Source organism: Drosophila novamexicana, unplaced genomic scaffold (assembly GCF_003285875.2).
Source record: "Drosophila novamexicana strain 15010-1031.04,08,12 unplaced genomic scaffold, DnovRS2.1 tig00001059-arrow-arrow-pilon, whole genome shotgun sequence".
Taxonomy (NCBI): domain Eukaryota; kingdom Metazoa; phylum Arthropoda; class Insecta; order Diptera; family Drosophilidae; genus Drosophila; species Drosophila novamexicana.
The window spans coordinates 1,843,970-1,871,717 of NW_020824837.1; the positions used below are offsets into that span (position 1 = coordinate 1,843,970).

At 43.0% G+C, this 27,748-nt stretch overlaps 3 protein-coding genes across 4 annotated transcripts in view; 2 read left to right on the forward strand and 1 right to left on the reverse strand.

Annotated features, from left to right (window-relative positions):
* The first annotated feature begins 7,079 nt into the window (after positions 1-7,079).
* On the forward strand, positions 7,080-9,380 carry LOC115765995. The gene is made up of 4 exons (XM_030709762.1): positions 7,080-7,835; positions 8,280-8,434; positions 8,503-8,918; positions 8,992-9,380. The coding sequence occupies exons 1-4, from the start codon at positions 7,180-7,182 to the stop codon at positions 9,067-9,069; spliced, it is 1,305 nt and encodes a 434-aa protein (XP_030565622.1). The 5' UTR covers positions 7,080-7,179; the 3' UTR covers positions 9,070-9,380.
* A 772-nt stretch (positions 9,381-10,152) lies between these two features.
* Positions 10,153-15,246, forward strand: LOC115765950 (coiled-coil domain-containing protein 170). Of its 2 annotated transcripts, none has more exons than XM_030709698.1 (5): positions 10,153-10,323; positions 12,642-12,767; positions 12,831-13,652; positions 13,717-14,601; positions 14,704-15,246. In XM_030709698.1, the coding sequence occupies exons 1-5, from the start codon at positions 10,153-10,155 to the stop codon at positions 15,223-15,225; spliced, it is 2,526 nt and encodes an 841-aa protein (XP_030565558.1). In that variant the 3' UTR covers positions 15,226-15,246. The 2 variants fall into 2 exon arrangements, with proteins under 2 accessions (XP_030565558.1, XP_030565559.1); XM_030709699.1 differs by lacking the exon at positions 10,153-10,323 and adding an exon at positions 12,141-12,215.
* A 7,743-nt stretch (positions 15,247-22,989) lies between these two features.
* Positions 22,990-27,748, reverse strand: part of LOC115765887 — a 36,355-nt gene continuing 31,596 nt past the window's right edge. The window contains exon 3 of the mRNA XM_030709628.1: positions 22,990-24,632. Within this exon, the coding sequence (XP_030565488.1) occupies positions 23,796-24,632 (837 nt within the window). The 3' untranslated portion in view covers positions 22,990-23,795. The remainder of the gene's footprint in view (positions 24,633-27,748) is intronic.

Genomic DNA, 27,748 nt, shown 5'->3' on the forward strand with positions numbered 1-27,748 from the left:
CACCTTCGGAGAACTACGGAGGATATTAAATCAAATAGTATCTAGTGAAACTTGGCCTGGACAAGGCTGTGTAATATTGAATATAATTCAATTCATGTTGGAGTTAAGCTAAAATCTCAAAGTCCTTAGCTGGTTGGTTAGTGCCATTTGGAACGCTGTTGGATGCGTTGTAAATGCCGCAAAGTTTGTATTAATAACAATCTATAAACATGAAGCAGCTCCTCCAAACACACATACACGCACAGCATGTAGAGCGCCTGATCAGTGAGTATCCAGTGGGGGCATCGAGTGCTCCGTCATGCTGGCTCATTTATATGCATGTGCCATGCCAGTCTCACGGGCTGTCTGACGCCCGGGTCGGAGACTGTCGGAGTCAAACAAATGTTTGCACAACACACAATAATGATGACAGCGCAAATTAGCTACTAATTTTCACATAAACTCTAAGCTCGTATACCATATATATATATAGAAAACATGATGAGAATGAGGGTCAACAGAGCCGAGCCAGGACCTCACACAGCTGGCGCTGCTGCGCCGGAAGTGAAGTGCCACGTCTCGAGTCGACTGCAAATTGCCATAAATCAGCATTTGATTATCCTGGCTCGCTCTCCTCCTTCCTCTCTCTCTCTCGCAGACAGAGCTCTGCGGCTAATTTGCTCGGCTCAGCCTCGGCTCATGTGCGTGTTACTTTGTTTTTTAATTTATTAATTATTAGGCGGTGTCCGCCGTGCCCCGCAACGCTTCCGCTATTAGCGAAAACTGGCATCCCGAGCGGAGCCCATATCTTGAGTTATTTTTTTTCGGTGACTGGCATTTGGCTACCTCGCAAATGCCAAGCGGCTCGGGTGGCCACCGAACGTCACTCAAATTGAAGTCTCGCAAATGAGAATTGCTGAGCCACTGGCTCCGCTCCGCTCCAGGCGCGCAGTTGTTGGATTTTTAATTAAGCCTGGCCTGGCCTGGCCTGGCCGGGCCGGGCCGGGCCTCAGCTGGGCCTGGGGCCGCATCTCAACTGCAGTTGGTAACTGGTCTTGTTAGTAATTTTTAATTTGAGCTCTTCTGACAGCTTGCTGTCATATAAATTTAATTGAATTTACATTTTTATTAATTGCCCAGCGACTCCAGAACTGGAGAGACTCTCTCGGTGTCTCGCCGGGCCAAGTGCTAGCCGCTTCGCACGGAGCGCATGAATGAAGCCGAGCCGAGTCGAGCCGAGCTGGGCAAAACCTGGCCCATCACTCGTCGAGCTGTGAGCTCTCTTCAATGAATTTAATTTGAGATGATTTGTTGATGGTTTCGTTGCGCTGATTTCTTGCTGACTAATTTAATGTGATTTTTAAATTGCCACAGCGCGCTGTTTGTGTGGCCAAGACGGGCGACGGGGCGACGGGGCGAAGGGCGGGGCAGGGCAGCGCTGAGTGGAAGATGCTGGGCGAGGAGATTCATCTGTAGATTGATTTGGGGCCGCATTAGTCGGAGATGAACAACATGTATACAAGGTTCATTTAATACCCTAAAAGTGGGTATAACAAGCAAAGGGGTATAACAAGCGAGAAGTCGCCGGCTCAAATTCAGCAGTAATTACGCAAGGCCAATCACAATTTGCAAAATTCTTGGCTATGTTGCGAGGAGGAAAACATTTGCCAAGCGCTTTAGTCAGAGTTTAAAAAGTTTCCTATTAATTGCTGATTGCAGGATATCTTGCAGTCGAGCACGCAGCAACTTTTGTAGTTCTCAGTTGTCTTCAGTTCTGTGCTTGTCGGAATTGATGAGCGACACGCCCACTTTGGCTTGTGACGCGAACGTATATGATTTTCGCCCTTACCAAATATATTAACCCTCCTCCCCGCCATCGGATGGGCACTGTGTCTGTGCCTCATTATAAACTAATCTAATTTGTGAAGTGATTTAGTCTATTTGACAATTGAGAGCTGCGCCTGGCCGAGGAGCCACTGCGCCTTGTGGCATGCCACATCCTCAGCGCGGCCTGTCTTGCTGTTGCAGCGCTAACGAGCCGCATTTTGCTGCCTTTATTTTTGTTATTGCACGCTGTTTAATTCGCAAATCAAACAACCGGAGGGCAGCCTCGCAAATTCGCGCATACATAAGTAAATTAAAAATAAATTTATGTTTCAGGCCAGAGGCGTAAGATGGCCAAGCAAAGGGCTGAGAGGGCCAAGAGCTGTGTGTGTGTGTGTGTGTGTGTGTGTGGAAACGGGTATCGAGCAGCGAACTGCGAATGCAAATCCAATTAAAATTGCCTAACTCTGGACGGATGCGTCCACTGAGAAGCAACAGCAAGAGAGAGTGAGAGAGAGAGGGAGAGAGAGAGAGAGAGATGCGGATACTGGCGCTAAGCCGTAAAGCGGCACTGCGCGCTGATTTAAAACACGGCGGGGCGTGCTTATTGATTAAATACAAATTGCATTCATTCATCATCGCGGCCAACGTTGTGGCTGCTGCTTTGGCAATTAAATTACACTTTGTTGTTGAGCCCTCGCTCAATTTTTATGCCATAAACTGCAATTAAGCGCAGCATGCACAGCAGCTGTGCACAACAAAGCATAATTTAAGCTGCGCGCCAACGTTTTTGAAACAGGCTGGCAGACCCAGTCAAGTCTTTCGACAAGTGTGGCAGCACTGTTTCCCTTCCATTAGATGGCAACGCTGTGGCAGCAGCTTTTATTTATGCGCAAAGAAATTGCTTTATTAATTGAAATGTTTTATTAAAATATGCCAAGTTGCATTTGTGAGTTCTGCTCCGGGTCCTTGTCCTGTTTGACTGCAAGTGGAAAATACCAAAAAATACTTAAAAATACCAAGAACGAGTACAATATTTATTATAGCTACAAAGCGACAATTGACTTTATTGAAACAATGTCTTAAGCATTCGTAATTAATATAATTATATTATATTAATTATATTAATATTAGATTTAAGTCTTAAAAACAAGTTTTCGTTCAATAAAAAGCTCAATTTTAAAACTCGCGGCAAACGCAACAGCGTAAAGCTCGCAGTAAAAGCAGAAGGCGTGCGAGCGGGACAGCTAGAGCGACATAGAGCGAGACGCGCATGAACTCAACTTCCAACGGCAACAAAAAACTGTACCTACGGAACGCTTGCAAAGCCACGCTGCGCGCCTGTTACTATTCCGGTCTAAATCTAAATGATGCTGCTCATTGCTCTAGTTTATTTACTGTTTCTGTATATTATTTTTTTTTTGCTTACTTGGAAGCGCAAGCAAATTGCGCGCAAATTGAATTGACGGGAACGTGGAGTCGACCCATAGACTTGCCCAAGCCCAGCTCCAGCTACAGCTCCAGAGCCAGACTGCGGCGCACTCAACTCTGAGTCACACATGGATTTTAAGCGCCATTAGCGGCTGCTTACACTCACACGCAAGTAATTGAACTCTTGAACCGCCGCGCACCACCCAAATACATAACAACCGCCATTCCCAAGCCACCATCTTTTTGGTTTCTTTTGTTTTGTTTTTGTTTTTTTTTTCGACATGCGGCCGCCGTCATCGTTGCACACAATTTCAATTCATGGACTCTAATGAACAGGCGTTCAGCGTGTGTAGCAGGCAGCTTTGAGAGATTTCTCGCCGTGACATTCACTCGGCGGCCCGTTCGCCGTTTCATTTCGTTGCGTTTAAATGAGTGTGAATTGCCCATGTGTGTGTGTGTGTGAGTGTATATCGTGTGTGGGTAGGCAAAAAGTTTGTTTACCAAAAGCTTCGCCGTTGGGAAATGGCGCCAAATGGTGGAGAGTGTCAGTTACACTCGCCGGCGATTTGAGAAGTCAAAGCCACTTGGCTTAAAAATGAGCTTTTCAATATACCCTAACGGAGGGTATTATAAATTTGTAAAGGAATCTATTGGGCATAGAAGAAGACGACTCGGCTTATGACAGTATATTACGCCAATAAAGTTCTTGTACAAAAGCGCTCTTAAGCCACATCCATTAAATAATAAATATTATCTACATATTTATTACTCAATGGGCCACATGTCAATAAAGGGTATTTAGTATTCGGCGTGCCGAAAACAGCTGTGTACTTTCCGCTGAGTGATATGAAATTTGAGCTTTTGTTTGAGCAAGCTATCAATGACTTTGACTTTTCTGATTTGAAATTGAGCTTTGTTTTGGAGCTAAATAAATCACAAGTGTCTGTGTATGTGTGTGTGTTTCATATGTCTGAGTGTGCATGTTACTCGTTAAGCGCATTTTTTGTTACTCCTGCCGAGTTAGGGCCACAGGCTAACAGCAAATGTAGCGCACATGCCCGAAATTGCCAAAAATAAAAGATTCCCAACTCATAAAACCCGCCCAACCCCAAAAACCGAGAGGCACTCAAATACGCATGTGTTTCGCTCATGACTCTTCAAGTCAGCTGCCAAACTGAAGCCATCATGCACACACACACACACACACACACACGGACAGACAGACATGCCTGGAAGCACGAAAAAATCCTTGAACATATTGATGAACCAGGAGTGCAGTAGCCGGAGCTGGCGTTGCAGTCAATGCCTTCAAAATAACTGGAATGACTGCTATGCTATATAACCAAGGCGACATGAATCCTCTGCTCTACCTCAGCCCTTATACCATTACCCCTCCTCTGTCGTCCCTTGCCTTTGAGCACTACATTTGATCTGTTCAGTGTTGAGCAGCGCGCAGGTTCACGGGCCATTAGAAGTGCACTCAAGGCCAAGGGAGTGGTGGCTATGCTTGCATAACCTCAAAGTTGACTGACATTTGTGAGTGACAGTGGGCTGATAAATATTTGAATTACTTTTATTAATGCACAATCAAGCAAATGTCAAGAAAAGTGCTTGGCTACGAGTCAGTTAAATATATTTAAATAATTTTCAAGAGTGTTTAAGGTTTTAATTTATGCACTTTTTCAAAAGTGCTCGAACCACTGTGCCTAAAATTGCAACAGAAGGTCGTTCCCTCAGAAAGTTATGTGATATTTCAAAACGAAAAATGAAGAGTTACATATTTTTCTAGTTTTAAATACTGCAATATTTATATTGAAATTTAAAATAAGTTTAAAACAAAATAATAATTTAAATTAGTTTCCATAATATGAAATATATTCATTTATGTAGGTTCGCTTAATGGTAATTCAAAAATAGGGATTCCAGAATGGAACCAGTTTAGTTCCAAAACAGGTCGCAGTTGTGTTAGGAACATAATATATTGGTTCATCCAATTAGAAATTGTCAAGAGTTTTAAATGGAAATGTATTATTAAAACATAATGTATGTATGTATGGAATTTAAATTTACATACATACATATACATATCTGCGCTTGCATCCCTGTTGAAACAAAAATGCGGCTCAAAGAAAAAAATGTCAAAACGAAATAACGAAACAATATACGCGCGTGTGTGTGTGTGTGCTTGTGTGTGTATGTGTGAAGAAGGAGACGAGCCGATTAGCGACCAGCGACCCTGGGACCACATTGAATGCAATAAAAAAAGTGCTGTCTGTGTTGTGTTCATGTGTGTGTGTGTGTGTGTGTGTGTTGTGTGCTGCTCTTGTCTGTCCCAATCGCCCGTATGTCGCTTTGTTGTTGAATTTCGCTTCCTCTTCTTCGCTTTGTGTGGGAAAATTCAGGCCGTGGGAATTACATGTGAAATTTCGATGGTGCGCTCGAACAGGCGACCAGCAGCAGCAGCAGCAGCGGCGGCAGCAGCACAATCACAAACAGAACTAGCAACAGAAAAGAACAGAACAGAATACGACACACGTACGTATGTATGTGAGGGACAGCAACATAGCCAGCCGCAGCATTAACATATACATGCATACATATGCATGCTTGCTTGCATGTGTGTGAGTCTGTGTGTGAGTCTGTGTGTGTGTGTGTATATCCCTCGCCCTAGCAGCTGGCAGCTGGCAGCTGGCATAGCAAAGTGTCGGGTTATGTTGAGTGTTGGACGAGGGAGGCGGGACGAGAGGGTGGCGCATGTTGGCCTGCAGCAGGCAGAGTTTGTCTTTCGATACACGCGCTTGCAAAGGGCTCGCGTGAGAGCGAGATAGCTATATGAAAACATACACAATGGTGTTTGCTGCTGCTGCTGCTGTGCAACATTTTGCGGCACTGTCAAGGCAGCGCACAGATTTTAACAGAACAAATTCGAACGGGCGAACAGCATTGATAGTAGGCAACAAATAAGCATGTTGCAGGCTGTGTGTTGCATGTGGCACGCTCGCACACACACCACGTAAATAATCATAATTGCGAGCCCTGCACACACACACACACACACATGCATACATACATAAATGGATCATGATACTTTTTTAGCTAACAAAGGGCCATCTCCAACTTAGCGACCCGGCCGTAGGCAACATTTGGGTAAAAGGTTTCGATTCGATTAGAAATTGCAACAGGCCAGCAGCAATGTGCAGCAGGCAGCCAACGCCAGACACTGCGGCAGCCCAGGCCCAGGCCCAGGCAACCAGCCCCCCAACCCCGCACAAGCAAGCGAAAACCGGGTCGCCAGCCCTTTGCTCTCTCTCTCTCTATCTGCTGCGCCGAGGGACTTTTATTTATAGCCCTGGCATTGGGGCAACATGAGCGCTGGCCAGACGTTCTTTTCACCGGAAGTGTACAAAAACTATTCTTGGATAATACGAAAATTCGGCATGGAATGGCAGCAAGAAGTATTGCGGCTCATTTTCTGGCAGCCTTGCCTAACAGCGTTGCCAGACTATTTAGTTCTCTCAATTCTAGCTCAGTTTAGGGTCTTCGACATGTTCGTTTTTCAAATGTTAAACCTTTAAAAATCGTTCTACACACTATTACATATTTAATTGAATGCAAGGTGTATTATTTATATCCGTGATTAGTTTTCATTAGCTTATTCTATCTAACTCACACTCGAAACAAATCTATTTCGGTCGCAATCCGGAAGTGCAAAGTTACGAAGTCAAGGTGGAAGTCTTTCACAGCCGATTTATAAATTTAGCCTGGTTTTGTTTTTAGACGGGATTTGGAGATTTGGATTTCCATACTTAGCAATCTAATTAGCTTTAAGGCAAACATCAGACTTTATTACAGCTCAGAGAGCAGTTTCTTAATAACATAAAATTTACTTATTTTCAAACAAATTAACGCAAACACTAAAAAATCGCATATATCCAAATAAACGAAATGGAAGTTAATGATTTAAGCAGTGATTCCGAGGAATTCGCTAAAAATCTTGCCGGTCAACCTATTCCGTTTCCCTTGCCACCGCATAAGGATCCCACCATCTGTCGCGATCAATTTCTTAAGACACTACTGAAACCCTTTGAAAGCATTGAACACAGGGAAGATGAGTCTCTCAGAAAGTCTTCGATTCAATATCATCACACATCAGTAACGGCAGAGGGAATGGCCATAATGAGGATGCTGCAGGGACATCGAGCTACGATTAAAAGTGTGGATGTAACTGAATTCCGACCATTGCTTACATGGGAAGACTTGCAGGTGCTATACAAGGCCTGCCTCTATCAGTTTCAAAAGTCAGCCATCGAGTTTCTCTCGGTTCGGCTAAGAAAACAAATCGACACGATCCTAAATATATGGCCAGGTGAAGTCGACGAAATACCGCACAAGCTCTTCCATTGGTCTTTCGAGCATTTCTTACCCCGCATCAAAATCAACCAACTGTATCTGGATGTGTTAGCCATGGAGAGGACGAAGCATGATTTGGATTGTGCCAAATTTTGTATTGACATTAAGGAAATTATACGACTACTCCAAGCTATCAGGATGGACTTTTTTTCGGAAAAAGATTTTTGCGCAAGCTCTCTAGAGCTATTGAAGTAAGTGGCCTGGCTTGATGGCTGGTTCTTGGTTCTAGATGACTGCAAATTCATCAAGAGTATTCCGAATAGATCTAGATATACCGTATAGACCTAGACATGTTCGTCCATCTGTGCGCACGTGTAATCCCAGAGATTACTTTGAACTTAGGTCAACCTATTGCCTGCAGATTAAGTTTATTCCTAGTTCCGTTTATGAGAAATCGATATCGATTTCCTGGTAAAGCATCAATATTATTAGAGGTAGAGACGCAACTGTTAAGTAAGTTTAAGGTATCTTCGCGTCGGGCAATCATGATTAGATTACTCGTCCCGAATATTTAGTTAGTATCTAGGTTTGAGTATTTCGTCTTAAGGATCTGTTCATGTTAATATCTTATCGTGCCCGATTCAATACATAATCTGTTACATATATATATATTTCCCAATTCCCTACGAATTTAGCCAATCGAACTATGAGGTGAACTCAGCCTGGGTAGCGGAACTGGAACAGCTGCGCGCTACTCGTAAGAATTTGACTACAATTGCTCACGGAAGCTCATTTCGCTTGGAGTCGCAGTTCGGTTCCCGAATGGTAGCCGAAAATGACAAGGCTGATGGCAAGTTGTGGACTGTTTTATATTGGATATTACAACTACCTGAAAATGATATATCATTATTATTTCAGCTATAATGCTTATAGAGATGCGCTATCGGGTCAATTGGCTGCGCAGCTGTGGGGATCAGCATCAGATGTGGTTGCAGTCCAAGGAGAACGTCTATCTGGATGAGATGAATGAGCTGCTGAGTGAAATAAAACATAATAAAGAGACATTTGGTTTCGTCGATTTCGTATACCAATATCAGGTAGACAGCTATAGGGCGGCAATTGTCACATGGCAGGAGCGGCTCGACACGGATTTGGAGGCGGCCGAGCTCGAGTGCAATATAACGCGTAATCTATGGATTAAGGCCAAGGATGATCTCAAATTTTATAAGGAACAAGTGGAAATGTTTAAAGCCCGAGTCTTGGAGGTACTTGCGCTGGGTAGCGAAGAGGAAGGAGCACAAGGTCGTTCAAAGACGCGGCGCTCCACAAAATCGGTAAGGATTGCAACTATTTATTCATTTAGCATACTATTTTATAAATAATTGATATATTTGTCCCATTAATTAGCTGGGCTCTCGAAAGAGTAAATTATCGACCGGAAGAGGTGTTTCGCCCGGCAAGAACAAGAAGAAGAAAAAGAAGTAATATTCATACAAATTTCAAGTCTCTTAGCAATGCCAAGAACAAAAAGCTACAAAAAACAACCTGTGTTGGCAACCAAAACAAGCCCATAACAGGAATAAAGTTCAAATTCTCAGGCCGCGGAACCCTCAAAAGTAGAATTTCAACACAAATTGGCCAAAAAAAGGGATTCGTTGTCGACTCCCACATCGAAATCAAAGTCAAGCCAAAAAACTCTGTGCAAACATTTACCAAATGCATTTGTCAAAACAGCGAAATTGTTGTGCGTGCTTATACCCTGTACTCATTCGATTTGCAGAGGCAGGAGTATTATCAGGGGTATACAGTAAGATCGTTGGAAAGTATTAGATCGATTGAGAAAAGTGATATATAACTATATATAATTATTTTATTTAATTTGCGAAATGTAGAATCGGGTATTAACTATTACCCCAGTTTCAGGCAATCGATAATTATCGATTACGGAGCTCATAAATACTAGAGAGAGAGAGAGAGAGAGAGAGAGAGAGATAGATAGATAGAATTTAGTATGTAGGTAAAGTATACTAAGATACAATTTTTCTCACTTTTTGAATACCTTTTCCATTTCCCTACACAACGGAGAAAACTCTATTTCCTGAGGTAGAACCTTTCGCGTTTGTTTGCCATATTTGAGTCCGAAAAATGTTATAAAGTTATTTAGGAAGGGTAACCGACCCTTGACCGAATTTGTGTATGATGTTGCAGAAAGAAGTTCACAGTTTTTAAGAGGGTATCAGTCGGGCACTCTTGTCTAAAGCACGCCTGTTATATTAGCTGGATTGCGCTTAGAAGCGCATAGGCTCCACTTGATTCGGGCCCTAGTAACGCCCACGTGTTTAGAGACCCCGCCCATTTTGGGGTCTTATGTATCGTTATTTATGCGCCTGGCAACTGGTAGGCGCATAGCCTTTCGAGCATTAGACTGTTGCCAGGCTGTTAGCATTTTGTTCTGTTTGCAAATATAGAGAATACTACTAGTAGAAATTCCACACGGTCGAAAAGCAGCTAGAAACTCGGGCGTTCCTTTGAACATAAAATATTATTTTAGCTTTTTTTGTAGTCGGAATGCCGGCGAATCTGCGGCCCGACACGGATGGCAATACGCCCGAGGATTGGCATGTCTTTGAGCTACTGTGTGAAAAGTCATCGTCTGAGTCTGGCTCATTGCCAATGTCGCCACCAGCTCCAGCTCCAGCTCCAACTCCATTGACAACCGCTGCACGCTCCTGCCCTCTGGTAAGTTCTGGCGATATCTTTGCCTGACTTTAATGTGACGCTATTTGGCCATGTTGATTGCCTAAAATCATGTGACAAATTGCCATTATGCCACGAAGAACATATTCGATAACTAAGTAATAAAACCATCTGATATATAGATGCATATGCTTATGCGTTCAATGTAACTTCCTTGCCAAATGCGAGCGAGCTATGCACATATTCGCAGTGCTGCCTTATCAACGAGCAAAACTTTTTGCTAGCACTTTCTATACCCTGTACACCAAATTAAGAAAAGTATATAGTTTTTGTTACAATTTCGAAAGATTTACATTTATTGTAAAATTTTGAAGATTCTGAAAAATAATAGGTTCACCATGTCCATGAAGAAGCTCGAAAATCCATGTCTGCCATAGATTTAGATAAAATATTTGGTAGCTACTCCATGAAAAATCGAGCAGAAATATTGCGTCCCACAAAGTGGAATAAACGTCAGTTTCTGAAGTCACAGTTTGAAGGTCACTGAGAGTTACAGTTTTAGAGTCCCCAAATCGAATAATCAAGTAGTTCTTTTTTCTACCGATTCAACAAGCCGAATAGTCAAGTAGCCCTTTTTCTACCAATTAAATATGTTTTAATACTGTGAACAGAGTATGAAACAGTCGGTTGCACCCAATTCATATGTTCCTACCAGGGCATTTATTTTGGTTCTCTGTTCATTTGTTGTTTTGGTGTGAAATTTATGCGGTTGTTAGGGCTCAAAAAGTTTTTTGTTGTGTTTTGGGCCTGGGCAACTATCGATGATTCAAAGCGATTTGCATAAAATGTAGCTGCACAGTGGTTGGAAATCAAAAGAATTTTGATTGTTCTACAGACGGAGAGGAGTAAAAGCAAAGAGTCAGAGGAACTGACGGGAGTAAAGAAAGCCTGGCTTGAATGTATTGAATCGATAATATGTTTGTTATATGAACAGGGTTAAAATTTGCACTGTCTTATGTTTGGAAAAATGCAAAGCTTGGGTTCCAAGTCGCTGAGGCTTACGAAAGAGGTCGCTAATTCAATACATTTAAATTGACAAGAGCTGAGTTTTGCAACTGTTTCTTAATTTTTTTTGTTAATAGAGTTCTCTCGAGCCCGGCTCTAACCGCTTGGCTTGAACCTGCTTAAGAGCTTTCTCTCTAAACTTAAGCAAAATGAAAACCATTCGCAGCTAGCGCCAAAATGTTATTTATTTATCAAACGATTTTCGTTCTTAATATTTTACTCCAGCTACTGTTCTACCCAAAACGCAGACAACTTTACAAATTGCAAGCCAAGCCAAAACCTGCACACCTAAGTTTCCGTTTCCGCTTGGATAAAAGTACCACAAAAAACTTTACAACCATTTTACACTGTGCTCCGAGCTCCCTCTCTATATTTATATATAGGAAGGAGTTCTTCCATGTATCTCAGCTTGCGTGCGTGCGTTGATTCGCTTGAATTGCATTTGCCATGTGAATGACCCAAATAACAGAAAATAAACTGAGAAAAGTTTGGTTTGGTGGCCGAGCTCCGAACTCCCTGGATTTGCCACTCGCAATGCCATTGAGCTCGTTTTCACTTATGTCGCCACCCTGCCGACCCGTTCGACCTGGCTCGAGCATAAATCACAAGCCTTGTAGTTATATATCTGGTGTGATGTTATGTTGAGGTAAATTCCCAGTTGTTAGGCTGTTGTCAATGCCGCATCGCTTGCACCAGGAAATCCTGTCAGCGGGTTCAGTTGCTGTCGAGCGCTTTCATTGAACGGTTCGATTGGTTCATACAAAAGGCATATTAATTTGGAAGTCGTGCAAAATATGCCCAGTGATAATCATCTGCATCACCATCATCTGGGCCTCAGTGGTGGTCTGTCTCCGCATCATCATCATTTGGTACGATATCAGAGCAGAGCATATAAGGAAGTTTGAGCTATTCAGTTGAGAGTGAACTTTCAGTTCCTAATTGTCTCTGGACAAAACTTAAGGTCTACTAGTTAGCGAGATTAGCTTCGCTTGACACGACGGCTTCTCCAAGGGATTTAGTCAATCCAAGGATTGAAGGTTGTCTTTCAGGTTCGGGAATTAAGCCTAGAGGCGAGGTGCTACCGGGAAAATCAGGCTCCAACCGTGAACCCGAGCACCGAACAAATCTTATTCTTGTTTTCTTATTTAGTTTTCCGGTTGAAATTTCAACCGTAAGCCCAACCACCGATAAATTCTTGTTGGGCTTGTACCCATGCTACAGTCTAAGCCATCAAGTTTCGGATTGGGTAGCTGCTTCTTCCAAGTAAGACTCAAGCTGTGCTTTCTGTCTTTCAGCTGGACAGTTCGTGCGGCAATGCGGGGATCACAGTTACAGAGCATCATCATGGGATCGATTTGACGACGACACTGCGCAGTGAATTGGCCGCCTTGTCATACAAAAAGGAGCGTCTCACTGGCGAGGTAAGCATTAAGATTTAGCAGAGGTTAGCCTAAAGCTGGCTTTAATCCCATCAAATTGTTTAGCTGGCGGAGACACGCAGCGCATTGTGTAGTCGCGAATCGGATGTGGAGAATCTGCGTGCGCAGGCGGCACGCCAGACGGCATTGATAGCCTCCCTGCAGAGTCGCCTGCAGTCGGCCGAGCAACGGGAGCAGTCGGTTCAGGCGCGCTGCGATGCCACCATACAGACTCTGCAGCGCGAGAGGCGCAGCTCGGATGAGCGCAACAAGGAGCTGTTGTGCAAGCTGCAGCAGCTGGAGCAGCATGCGACCAGCGAGGAGTCGCACAAGGAGCAGGCCAAGGCGCAGCTGCACGAGCTGCTGCGCCGTCTGAGCGCCTGCTTGGGCCTGGATGTGTGCGAGAGCCAGGCTGGACATGTCACGCCCGAGTGCGTGGTATCCCGAGTGGAGGAGCTGGTGCTCGAGCTGCAGCGCGCCAAGGCCAAGGTGCAGTCCACCTGCGACACGCTCAGTTCCTGCGAGAACGAGCTGCTCAACCTGAAGTCGCTGGCGAACATCGAGAAGCAGCGTCTGAGCGCCCAACTGGACGGCGCCGGGAATCACAACCACGAGCTGGAGGGGCGTTGCCGCCAATACGAGCGGGACTTGCAATTGCAACGGGATCGCCTTACCGAGTCGGAGATCAACGGCGAGAAGCTAAAGGAGGAGCTGCGCGGCTTCGAGTCGCGCTGTCATCGGTTGCAGAACAATTTGGATCGCATCCAGAGCGATCGGCTCCAGTTTCTGCGCGGTCTCAGCCATCTGGTGAATGTGCCCGAGCCCTGCGAGACGCTGATCAAGGACAAGCTGCGCGAGCTACTTGACGAGAATCAGGGCCTGCAGGCGGTAAGTATCTCTCCGGATTCCGCCTGGCTCACTCTCTAACTTTCTCGCTTCGTTTCTTCCGCAGCAACTGCACTCGCTGCGCGCTCAGCTGAGCAGCGAGCACGAGAAACTGAAGGAGGCACACGAGTCCAACGAGTGCCGTCTGCGCTCTGGCGAGGCACAGAAATGCGAGCTGGCCGAGCGCCTGGAGAAATGCCATGCGGAGATTCACACGCTGCGCAAGGATCACATGGGCCTGGCCGACTACCTGCACCGGCTGGCCAATGCGCTCAACTGGAGCGAGTGCACCGCGCCGCCTGCCCTGGGCGCCGATACCAATCTCATGGCTGACAGTCTGCTGGAGCGTGCCGAGCATCTGGCCGCGCACTGTGAGCACGAGCTGGCTGTGGTTAGCCAGGAGAAGGGCTGCTGTGACCATCATCATCATCCGCGTCATCATCATCATCAGCATGGGCAGGGCAAGCTGCGACGCGAGCGCTCCTGCCATGATCTGCCGCTCAAGGAGAGCAGCAGCGTGTACACTTTGCAGCGTCGCGTACGCGTTTTGCGCGAGCAGGTGCAGCGCCGCGATCTGCATCTGGAGCTGCTGCGCCGCAAGCTGGCCATCATCGAGGATGGGGCCCGGGGCAAGTGCATGCTGCAGGGTGAGCGCGATGAGGCCGTTTGCCGTGCCAAAAAGGCAGCCAAGCAGGTCGACAAGCTGAGCATTCAGCTCGCGGATGCACGCACCCAAATCGCCGAGGTCAAGGCCCAGCTCGCTGAGGCCGTAGAGTATAAGATCACGGCGCTGGAGCGTGCCCGCAAGATCGATGAGTTGAGCACACAAATCTGCGATCTGGAAGATGAGAAGACCAGGCTGTTGTCCCAGCTTAATGCGATGAAGGAGCGCATGAAATCCGCCTGCGAGTCCAATCAAAATCGACGCTGTCGCGACGAGGCACTAATTAATGTGAGTTGGTAACTGTTATACCTAATAATATCCAAGTGATCCATTTATATCTCCTAATCCTACATTTATTTTCTTCATCCTTCTCCTTTGTGCCCCTGCTAGTCACTGCGTGACGACGTCAGCCGCCTTAGCGCCCAGTTGTCCGACACGAATCAACGCCTCTCGCATTTGCAGTCCTTCCGCACTTCGGTTGCGCGCACCCTGCATTTGAGGGATCTGCCCGAAACGGATCTGCTGCATCGCCTGCAGGCTCTGTGCTCGGCCCACCAGGAGTTCACGCTGTTGTCAAAGCGCTATGAGACTGCCTCGCCCATCGGCGATCATCCCTGCCCGCGTTATGATGATCCCGTGCCGCCCACTAGTCACTGCCGCCCGCCGCGTGAACTCAGCCCTACCGCGGACAGCCATCATCACAGCCATGCTCACGGGCACGCTTACTCGCACCAGCACCTCCATGGGCGACATCAAAGGCAGCGCAGCAAAAGCCGCGACAAACGCTTACATGACGAGTGCTTCGACTCGGATGTGCATCGCTTACATCACGGCTGCAAGGATCAGCTGCTGGCCAATAATTCCGGAGGCAGCTGTGACGAGGACTACGACTTTAAGAGCAAGTACTGTTAGAATGTGCTTAGTATTCCACATTCTGATATGTTCCAATCAACTTTTGTTTTTCAATCAATCTTGGATATATAAGTCGAATATACCATAAAGCTCCAATTAGAAAAGATATTCGAAAATTTAATTTTCTTAAGACCCTTCTAAGGATATCTTAAGATTTTTAAATTTAAATTAATTCTATATAAATTTATTAATATTCCGGTTTTTCCCCTCATATATTAGATTCACACACAAAAACAGTCAATAGATGCCGCTTCAGCTAATGGCCTGTGTCTATGCTAAGTGCCCAAGGAACAAGTGACTCATACAGCAGCTGCCCTCTATGAAACTCAGCCGTTGCAGTTGAAAATTAATTTGTACTGCATTTTAACCAAGCTACCCACCCCCGCAGATGCAACCACTGCTGATCGAATGCAATATTCCCTCATATCTTATGTTCACACACCCAAAAATAGTCAATAGATGGCGATACAGCTAATGGCTTGTGTCTGTGCTAAATGCGCGTGCAACAAGTGACTCATGCAACAGTTTCCAGCTATGGCACTCAGCCGTTGAATTTAAAAATTAATTTGTGCTGCATTTTAGTCAAGTTTCACACCCCCGCAGCTGCTGCGCGTATGCAAATAGGAAACGCATTTTCATTGTCAATTTTCACAGCTGTCAAATGGGAAAATAAATCAACGGCGACACGCAACCAGTTTTTGGGTTCATCGAGGCGGACAATTGCGATGGCGCTACCAAATCTGCAATTAATCAAAAGCGCAACAAAAATGCTGGATTTTTCATATTTTTTTCATATTTTTTTGAAATGAGCCGCCAATCAAGATGCATAATTTTGCATGTTAAACGTCGGAGCTGAACGTTTTGTACAGACAAACGACACGTGAGCGCGGAGTGCCGACCAGACATTGCCACCAGACGGCGGTGCAATGAACTTGACGCCCCGCAACGCGCTGTGGCAAGAGATCGACCCGCTTGACTGGCTGCTGGCAGACAGCCAAAGGGCAAGGGGGAACGCCAGATTCAATGCACTCGGTCAGAACCCAGTCGGAGTCGCGGTCGCGGTGGCCGTGCTGGCAAAAAGCATGCCAGCCCCAGCCTGCCACAAGTCTGGCGGACACATATGTGGGCTCGTTTGCCGATCTTGCCACACACTCGTTGCAGCTCCCAAGCACAACACCCCTTCATAACAGGTTTTGCTCTTTGATCTGCGTCTCCTTTTTTCCAAATGCGACTTATGATCTCTACTGTGTGTGTGTTGTGTGTGTTGTGTGTGCAACATGCGGAGATTCGCCCATTAGAGCTAAAGGCACTCAGGTGCGGCAGAATTCTTTGGGATAGCTGGCAAACGAGCTCTTGGCTTTGGCTCTTGGCTCTTGACTCTTGCCTGATCTGCTGTGAAATTAGTTTTCCGATTTCCAAACAACATATTCAAAAGTATATTTGTAAATCTTGCTTGATTCCTAAAGACTTCTTAAATATTCTTTGGATATTCTCTCTTCTAATTTTTGATTTTTCAATATATATGCATATATATACTTAAAAGCTAAAATAATGTTGCCAGATTTAGATCCAAATTGATCTAGAGGCCAATCCATGAACAAAGACCCAAGCCTCGTGAAAAACGGCTGAGTTTTGACCGATATATATATACATATACATATATACTTATATACATATAAATTAATAATACATATACATATATATTTATATATATATACATAGCTGGGGAAATATCTATAGGCCGCTTGCCTCACGGCTGGGTATTTGTTTGTGTTTGTATGTGTATGTATGTGTGTGTATGTGTGGGTGTATGTGTGTTAGTATATGCATGTATATATATATATATATATATACATATATATTTATATGCATATTTGTTTTCTAATACCCAAACGCAGACCAAGTTTACTTGTCGCTGTGCTGTAAATTTAAATAAAACGAATTTCTACCAAGTGCTCTTCGCCTCGATTCTCAAGAATTCAAGTAGGCCCTGCAGTTTTTCATGCTTAGCTGGTAGTGTAGTGTCTTTTTTTTTGGTGTTTTTTTTTTGGTGTTTTTTTTTGGTGTTTTTTTTTTTGGTATCTTTGTGTGTATGTGTGTATGTGTGTATGTATGCATGTATGTATGTATATATGTATGTATGTATGTATGTATGTATGTATGTATGTATGTATGTATGTATGTATGCAGGCATGTATGTATGCATGTATGTATGTATGTGTGTATGTATGTATGTATGTATGTATGTATGTATGTATGTATGTATGCATGCTTGTATGCATGTCTGAATGTTTGCATGCATGCGCGTATGCATGTCTGCATGTTTGCTTGCTTGCGCGTATGCATGTATATATGTATGGATGTATGTATATATGTATGTATATATGCCTTTACGCTTGGATTCTGCGAAATGTGTGAAACACGTCTCAAATGATTTTTCGTACAGATCTTTGGAAATAAGTTTGAACAAGTGACTTTTTCAGACATGCGATGCAATTTGCCGAAACCCTGTCTTAACCTGGCCTTCATCGTATAAGGTAAGTGAAAATTTCGGCTTCAAAGCTGTTAGCAGTTTTATATATAGAGAAGATATAGAACTATGATTTTATGTGTTTATGCAGATATGTAAGTAGAATATCAAACATATAAACAATAATTGTTCAACCGTAGTAGGAAGTGGATAAGATTTGGCTGATGTATGTATGTATTGAAAAGGAAACTATTGTTTACCGACCATTACTATGACAGCTGATATAATTATCCGATCCGATCTAGGATTCGGCTCCTACTCGTCCTCCTCCTCCTGCTACCTTCCCCCACACATTTGCCATGGGAATTACAATCTTGCGGCTAAACAAACTTAAGTTGATTAATTTTGGCAAATCAGTTAATGAAATTAATTGAAAGGCAACTCTCAATAATTTGTGGATACTTTGATGGTGCTGCCGTTTGCCCGGAACGGGGGTACGGATAATTGGCATTGCATGTCCGAGTGCTTGTACAACAAGCACACGGATATAACATATATTTAACACATATCAACATGTATATACAAATAGAAATATGGACACGTTCCGTTTCAGTTCGCCTAATTCCAGTTTAAATGTTGACAGTTTGCATATTTCAACATCTGCTCAAACTCAAATGCAATTCCCAGTTCTCTGTGCTAGGTGCTCTGTTCTCTGACCCTTGGCTCCTGTCCCTGGCCAACCAGCTGTTGTGTCATGTCCAGGCTTTAGACGCCATTGAATCACTTTCGAACGTGTCAAAACTGCCTGTTCAGAATGGGGCGTGGCATCTGGGATGTAGGCCAACCAACGTCAGTGTCAAATGGATTTGCCATAGAAATTGATATGTGCGCATGTATGTGTATGCACAGATGCACATGTGTATACATGTGTGTACATGCATGCACACACCTATTCCTACATGCACACACATGTCATATATACATAAATACATACACACATAAGGTGCAATAGAGGTGTTCACAAGTTTCTCTCAGGCTTGGTTTTTTTACACCTTCCTCTAGCTCGTATACCCTGTAAAAACCTATGTATCTCTATAAAACTGTTTGTCTTAACTGCATGACAGACTAATTGACTGACTGATTGGTGATCCACGCTAGGAACCTGAAATTTTTACTTAGTGGTTTGGGAAATTCCACACTTTTCGCGGCTTCCGAAAATAATTCCAATAAAAATATATATTAATAGATACTGCGATGCTATAGAATATAATACCTTTGTATCGCTTCTGCCTCCTGCCTTGACGATAATTTAGCGATAGCACAGCACTTTCTATAGAAAAATAACCTTGGTTTTTAAAACAAAGAGTGCTCAATAAATCAATGTTGCTGATTTATCTTTCTAGGTGATAACATAGTTTTTTTAGTCAGCTGAAGAAATTATCGTCTCGTGTTGCTTTTAATATTAAAAGCCAAATATGCTCCACTATCGCAAAGCTATCGCCCAGGCGACACAAACATTTTTTTTTATTATTTGACTTTTGCTAACGATTCCCACACTTCACAATGTTTTTATTGGTATCTCGACCTTAGCTCCTCTTATCAACGTTTGCTTGTCGAGGACTTGGCAAATATGTGTGTGCACACATATGTGTGCTTGTATGTGTGTATGTGCGTGCTGTTGCCTTTGGTGTCACATCAAATTGTTTACATGCTAAAAAAAAAACTAAAGCACACTCGCAGGCGCCTCACCTTGAAAGTGGGATATGTTTTCCTTTAGCTTTACTTTCGCTTTGCTTTTGCAGATTTAATGGTTTTTCAAAGAGCCTCCCCCTCTCAGAGAGCCCCAGCATTATCATCAGCAGTGCGTGTGGGGCGCCTGACTTGCATTTTGATTTCGCAAGATGTTGTTGACGATGCTGATGAGGCATGCGGCATGTGGCATGCGTCTATTTGGGTGCGGACAGCAGCTTTGACATTTTGCTCGCAGATATTCGGTTACACGACTCGGCACAAATTCACTTACGACTACAAAGCACACACACACACACTCACACACATACACTCACACACACACTCAACACACACCGCAAGCTTCCGCTTATTGTTTGGAGCAACAATTAAGCCGCAGTTTTGCAGCAAGTCAACTAAAATCATGAAAAATGTTTGCGGTTTTGTTGGCAGCACACCCACACACACACCCACACACACACACATGGCAAATGCATGCAACTGTAAACCAGATGCCAAACAGTAAGTTGAGTGCTGCAAATGGAAATAAATTTGATGCATTTGCAGCTCATCGGCGAATTCAAAGCGAACAAGCGGGCATCGCATTCGGGCTTAACTGCTTGCAGCCTCTCCCCCTCATATTTTGAGTCTTGCCGCATTCTGTGGCAAGCACAAAACTGATTTCGACTGGTGTAGCACCTGACGAATTATGTTTTTTGTCATTTTCGGTTAAGTGCGTTGTCAGAATTTCGATTAAAAGTTGAAACTTGGAATTTTAAGAAGGGGAGTGAGAAAAGATTTAGAGAGAGGTAGATGTAGGGGAAGAGAGAGAGGGAGAGAGAGAGAGAGACACAGAGAACTAGAGACAGATATAGAGAGTGGGAGATAGAGACACTGAGAGAGAGAGGGAGAGAAATAGAGAGGGAGATAGATACACAGATAAAGAAAGAGCTAAAGACAAGGAGAGAAGCAGAGAAAACGACAGGGATTAAAAAGGAGATAGAGAGTGAAGAGCATTCCTTTTTTGTATATATATATATGTATAAGTTTATACCCAACTGATAACACCAGGCTTTGCCCGGGCCAAGTTACCCGCATGTGAGAAAGCACAGACATGTTCGTATGTAATTAAATATATATTTATGTTCTTAAGTGCTTAAGTTCGACTTGGAAATGATATTTCCGTGTGATTCTGAATTATCTCGAGTAAATCAAGTCCGAATTTGGAAAGATCTACAATTTTGTAGCACGTCAAAGCTCCTACTTTCGATTGGAATTTAGAAAATCAAATTTGGAATTTTGAAAAATTTAAATAAAAATGTCAAGGGGTAAAATTACAATATTTGCTAAAATAGGCTTGGTACTGAAATGAAATACGAGTCTAAGAGCCATATTTTTGCAAAATCGAATTATATTTAGCTGAGTTCTGGCCACTTGAAGTTTTAAAAAAGTATTTTCATTGGAATATCGTTAACATCTTAAGTTTGATTTTCGAATCATTAACCTCTTTCGATACGTGGGGATCAATGCTATTGTTTGGCTTTGGCAAATCTAGTAAGAGATTTTTAAATATTTTTGATGTCATGCTGTTCTACATAGTTTTATCTTTCCACAAACCGCATTCGTTAACCCGAGTTACACTGAGTTGAAGCTCGTCAGCTCTTTGATAGAAGCTTAAAATCAATTTACACTTTTTTTTTTATTATTAATATTTTTTAATGTCTGGCCGCAAGCACGAACAATTTTTAATTGCGATGACATGAAATGTGAAAAATGTTGAAAACATTTAAATTGTTGAAATTGTCGCAACACGAAATATTCGTAATAAATGTGCAGAATAATGGCATTAATAATGGCAATCTACATGAAACCAGCAACAACAATAAAACGGCCATAAAATGCATGCACATTCATAATGTGGAATACAGCCACAGACACTGTGGCTGACCGCCTCCCCCCTCCGCTCACCTCACCTCGCCTCGCCTCTCGTGTCCCTTAGGTCGGTCCGGAGTGCCACTCGATGTGTCTTAATTAGCATAAATGCTCATTGCGGCTTGCCCTGGCACTTACATAACCTCCGTCTATTACCCTCACCTAGCAGGCAATCGCAGCTGCAGCCAACAACTCCCCAACAGCAACAGCAGCAACATTTGGCTGCGCTGGTCTCACATGATTTAAATACTTTTATTGCACTTGCGGCAATCAATCAGCAGCAGAAGTAACAGCAGCAGCAACAACAATAATAACAGCAATATAATCAGCTAAAGAAGCAGCAATCGCAGTAGCAACAGCAACAGCAGCAGTAACAGCAACAATATGAAATAACAACAACAGCAGCAGTAGCAGCAACAATACCTGTAGCATCAATGACAACGCCAACAGGAGTAGCAACAACTACAGCTACAGGTAGCAGCAACAACAGTAAAAGTCTCAACAAGAGCATCGGCAACAGGAGCAACATATCAGCCACAGCAATAACATCAGCATTAGCAGCAGCAGCAACAACCATAAAAAGTAGCAACAACAACAGCGCCAACCACAGCAACCATATCAGCAAGAACATCAGTACCAGCCACAGCAACAGCAGCAACAGCAGCAACAATATTCGCAACAGTAACACCAACAAGGACAACAGCAGCAAAAATAGCAACAACAACAGCATCTGCAGCAGCAACATCAGCAGTAGCAACAACAATTAAACGTCAACAACCATGGCAGCAACATATTAGCAACAGCGGCAACAACATCAGCAATAGCAGCAGCAAAAACATTCAAAAGTAACAACAACAGCAGCTACGGCAGCAACAACAATCGAAATAGCAGCAACAACAGCAGTAGCAACAATAAAAGTAACAACAAGAGCTGCAACAATTTTCATGTCCCTTGATTAATTATGCGGGCACTCTTCAATTTGCTCTCACCCTTTCTGCTATCACAACTGTAATTGTAATTGTTGCTGTAATTGCTGACACAATTAAAGGGAAATGATTGGGAGCATGTGGGCAATGGGTGACTCAGTTGGCGTTGTTACCTAGTACAAAGAAATATTCGGAAAATATCGTTATAATACTCAAGCTGAATACGAGTGAAAGTAACCTGTAAATAGTTCTAAATGTTTCTTTGAAAATCATTGATAAATTATACTAGGGCATGCTTTTTAAAGCACTTTATTGTGAAGCCCGCAAAACGTTTACGAATGCGGCACAAAGAGGAAAGGCAAAGACAATGCTCTCTCGAGAGAGCATATGCAAGAGAATAGAATAGAAGACGTTTTTAAGGTTGAGAATGTGAAGCCAAAATTGAATTTCTGGCAGTGAATCGAAAGCCGTAGAAGCTAGTCATTATAAACTATATTTGCACTACAATCTAGGCTAACAGAGATAAATATATTATGAAGTCTATATATACCTGCAGAATTATGATTCATCTTCCTTTACTCAACGAGGGAAGTTTCTTTTTCTGTCTAGTAAAATTTGACTTCGAAGGAAGAGAATTTCAACCAAATTTAGCTGAAAATTAGTTCAGTTTTATAAAGTCAATTATAATGTATTTTTTTTTGCTCAGCTTTATTTGATTTTGACATTTGCGTACGCAATTTGACGATTAAGAAATACATAGTTTTTGATTTTTGAATGTGTAATGCTTAGAGCTATGTACATACGATCAGTAATAGTCATAGATATATATATATGTGTACCATATGTGTTATATATATGTATGTATTATATGTATGCATATGTAAAACAGTTAGTAAAATTTTGTTAAGAAAACAAGCTTAGTGACCATGTGGACTTATATGAATTTCTATGCAGCAAATGCAAAATACAAACATACACGCGATAGCTACAAACCAATTATCGTATATATGTATATATGTATATATGTATATATGTATGTATATATATATTTTTTTTATAGATAGATGCATGTTGACGCTATTAGAAAACTTTATAAAACTCGCCTATCGTTCGAATTGTCTTAAACTAATCGATTTCTCCTTTACTTTAGTTTATTTATTTATGTTTTTAATATTGTATTTTTTTTTGTTTTTTTGTTTGATTTTGCCAATATTCCGAATGCTAATGTCTAGGAATATAGACGCCTAAATGGTATCACAGATAAATGCGCGATCCACACAGCTGTGCAGCACGCACATTGGCATATAACTTAGGCCTAACGGGCTATAACAAATATATATATTAGATACAAATAGAACTAGAAACTATACCATTATATATGGGGTGTTTTTTTTTTGTTTTTGTTTTTTGGGGGGGTACTGGAGCTTTGTTTTATTTTGTATAAATTGTTGTGTGGGGCTTTAATTCTGCCACCAGAGGGCGCTCGTGTTCCAGATCCACGCGCCCGACCCTGATCAACGATGCTGCTGCGGATTAACCGGCCCGAATGCCTGCATGCTGTAGTATCGCTCGCTATCCTCCTTGAGGACACTGGTCACATGATGGAACTGGCACGGATGCGATATCTGTGACTTGGGCGGCAGCGGTGCCGGCTTGACGCGCTTCTGTTTCTTCTGTTTGCGTCCGGGCGCCGACAGGGCAATGTTCTCGGGATCGCTGATCAAGCGCTCGACATGCTGCCAGAGTTCGCGTGCCGCATCCGTCGAATCGAAACTGAAGCCAATCATTTGCTGATGATTGCTCGACAGGCACATGGTGTGAAACGAGGGGCCCGCTATGCGATAATTGGACAGATTATCGACACGATCCGACCACAAAGCAAAGCATGACCCGCGCTCGGCCAGCACCAGTGTGAGCCTGGGCATGGCTCTCGCCCGTGCATTGCCCTTGTCGTGGAGTATGACGGGTATGCCGGTGAATACCAGACGCCAGTCGCCATCGTTGCCAGTGCCCTCGTACAGATTGGCCAGAGCGCCGCTGACAAAGATCTCGGTGCCCAGACCGGCAAAGAAGCTCTCCACCTGGCCGCGCTCATACTCCGACAGATTCGTATTGCTGCTCGTGTCCGTGCTGATGGTGTCCGCATCGATATCGGATGCATTGTACAGCGATGTGGTGCCATGGGCGCTGCTGCGCTGTGCCGATGATTGCGAGTGCGCCGACCAATCCGGATGCAGTATCAGCTCGTCCCGCTGCTCCGAGGAGGCGGTGCCCTCACTGGACTCCGACGGTGGCGCCGAGTCGCTAACCGAGCCCAAACGGCGACGTGTCTGCTGTAGCTGATGTGACATCTGCAATGGCAACAAAACAAAACGGAAAATCCCTAATTAGATTTCGGGGCAAAGTGTAAAAGCTTTTCAATTCTATATGAGAGATATTAGGGGTGCGGCTAAAGGGGTGGAGCGAGGGGGGAAAGGGGAGTTTAGAGTAGGCCTGAGGTTCACTTGGTCACTTGGCACATTACATGACGCTAATGCAATGGGGTATAAAATACCCTCTTGCCATTGAGAATGTGCTTAAAGGGTATATTGGCATTGTGCGGATGCATGTAACAGGCAGAAGAAAACATTTGTACGTCAAAATCTTTAAGAGCTAGAAACTGAAAATGTTTTAAATGTAATTTAACGTATATTCTATGCAGAATTCGCTTATCTTTTATATCGATATCTCTTAGAATCGATTAAAATCGATTTTGAAACAATATTTCGTAGGCAAGTTCTATAGACAATAAAAGCTGGAGACTCTAAAATGGCTTAGCTTATATCTCCCATTTTCGTACAATTGATTAATATAGATTTTAAAATAATCTGAAGTCGATATCCAACCCCTCTTTCCACAATCGTCGATTTATATCTATTAGATCGGGGATTTTAATAGCAAGAGGGAATATAAGTTCATACGTTTGTAGTTATTTCTGTTATATTTCTACCTATTTCCTTGATTGTCGATAACTATCGATTGAATCGGGAATTATATAAGCTAGAGATAAAAGATTGTAGTATATTTTATATAATATTCCTCTCCATTTTCTTAATTGTCGATAAATATTTGATTACTAGGATATTATATAAGGCAAAGACATATAATTTAGCACAGTTGTTGTATTTTGCAAGCGATATCTTAAGCTCGGCGCTGAGTACAGGATATCTGTTAGTCGCGCACAAGCTTATTGCTTGTGTTTGCAGTTGCGCTGCGCTCTCAAAGTTGGCTAACATAAATTCCCCGGCACGTGTTTTTGGCTTTTTGGCTGCGTTTTCTGCACTTTAGTCTCAGCTTTTGCAGTTTGTTTACTTCTGTATCGGGGCTTGTGGTCGCTCATCTGGTTAGCTCAACTGGAAATTAAACACAATCAATTTCCGCTTGGAAAACCGTAAACAAGCTCTCTGTTAAATGTGCTCAGCAAACAGTTGGCAAAATTATTGAAGCCAATTGAATATTGATTTATTAATACGTTTGGCATTCAGTGAGAAAATCGAATTTCTTTGAGCATGAATGTTGTGTAAATTGGTTACATCAGATAATTCGGAATGCAAGGCATTTACTTTGGCTGCACAACGCTGCGTATGCGCAATATTTAAGCACAGCCAAGCCAAAGGCCATCAAAATGCAGCTATCAAGACTTTTCCTATTCAATAGAAACAATTGAAATTCTTGTTACACAGAAAAAGCACCCAAGTGATTTATTAAAATAAAAACCAGTTAATTTCAGCTGCAAAATGCAACTGGGAAAAGTCACTTCAAGCTGAAACGAACAATTGTTATACTAAAAATACTTGAATAAATTGATTTCAGTTAATTAAGAGTGCATTTAAAATTACAAATTTTGTTGTAAGGTTTTTCCCTTTTTTAGCCCGTTTTGGAGGTATAATATTTATTATTGATAAAATGCATTCACAGCAGAGCTTAAATGGAATATAAAATTAAAAAAATGGTCTTAATAAAAACTATATAGAGACTTTTATTATACCCTCTAAAATATATCATATATCTGCAAGTGTCAACAAGGGTCTTGAATCTTCGGCGTTCTGAGGAAAGCCAAACTTTCTCGTTTTTTTAAGAAACTCGAATGGTTAAGGCTGTCGAAATAATTATGTCAATAGAACTAGTTTTAATTATGATTATTAACACCCAATAATTTTGTTTTCTTTGTTATTTTTAATAATTTATTCATTTATACTTATAAAGCAGACATGAATATTAAAACATGCTGCTGAGTTTGAACCGGCGACCGCGCCACAGACACTCGCATTAGCTATTGCTATTTGTAATGGCTTACAATTCTTCTTTAATCTTGCTTTCTGATGCCAGTGTTATTTGAAGTCCTGCCACAAATTGAACGCCGCTCTATTTCATTTCAATTACATTATTTTACACACACATCAGATCAATTTTCAGCAATGCAATGCAAACAAGATCGAATGAATCGATTGAATACCTGATGGCCGCATCAAATTGCCTACACTCAGATGCCGAATTGCTAATGAATGAAAATGTGAAAATTTGCTGCAAATATGCAGCGAACCGCAAACCCGCCAGACCCCCGAGACTGAGTGTGGCACGTGGACAGGGGCACGTTTTAATTAACGCCGCAAATTGCTGGTCACGATGTAATTAAATTATTTAAATTGCTAATTTCGCACAGAAAGTGGCAAAAAAAAAAAAAACAGAAATTCATGCGCTAAAAAGGAAAGTGCGAAATAAAGTTGAAAACTTCAAGTTAAAGCCACGCTGAAGGCATAAATAATAATAATACCACAAATAAATAAACCAAAGAGAAGAAAGAAATGCGCAACATTTCGACACATTTGCACAGGGAACTGGATAAAAGGGCGCCCGAGGGACACGCCGGAAGTTGTGTATCTGGCATCCGGTTCCAAAAGAGAGAGAGAGAGAGAGAGAGCGAGAGCGAGAGAGGGAGATGGAGGGAGGACAATCGTAACTGTGGCACACTTTTAGGCCAAGTTTTCGGCAAAGTTTGGCGTAAAGTTTACACGAGGAGCTGCAACATTAACGCGCTTATCTATAATTTACACGCACAACCAGAAGGAAGCGGGAAGGAGGGCTGATTCTTGGATGCACATTGATGTTGCCATTACTTGTGTGCGGCAAGTCGAGCTGCTGTCAAGCGTCGTGTCCCCCCAAAAAACAGACGACAAAAAAGAAGGGCGCAAAAAAAACCTACGCCATCTAAGATTAATTGGCTCGCTTTGCCGGGCCTCGTTCCAGGCAAATATATTTAGTGCCGAGATTTATGTTGCTTCATTACATACGGCCCCCGCCCCCGCTCACGTTCCCTTGTGGCAGTGACAGCGCCTTGGAGCCTGGCTAGCTGTGTCTTTGGCCAGTTGTACGAACATTTTGCCTAACAATTAAACAAGTTTGGAAGCCCGGGAGCGTGGCTGACGTT

Bases quoted from the DNA above. Each gene is read 5' to 3' on its own strand.
- LOC115765995 (XM_030709762.1), top strand. From the start codon at position 7,180: ATGGAAGTTAATGATTTAAGCAGTGATTCCGAGGAATTCGCTAAAAAT. The intron at 7,836-8,279 runs GTAAGTGGCCTG...CTACGAATTTAG, and splicing joins AGCTCTCTAGAGCTATTGAA to CCAATCGAACTATGAGGTGA. The intron at 8,435-8,502 runs GCAAGTTGTGGA...TTATTATTTCAG, and splicing joins CGAAAATGACAAGGCTGATG to CTATAATGCTTATAGAGATG.
- LOC115765950 (XM_030709698.1), top strand. From the start codon at position 10,153: ATGCCGGCGAATCTGCGGCCCGACACGGATGGCAATACGCCCGAGGAT. The intron at 10,324-12,641 runs GTAAGTTCTGGC...TCTGTCTTTCAG, and splicing joins CTGCACGCTCCTGCCCTCTG to CTGGACAGTTCGTGCGGCAA. The intron at 12,768-12,830 runs GTAAGCATTAAG...CAAATTGTTTAG, and splicing joins AGGAGCGTCTCACTGGCGAG to CTGGCGGAGACACGCAGCGC.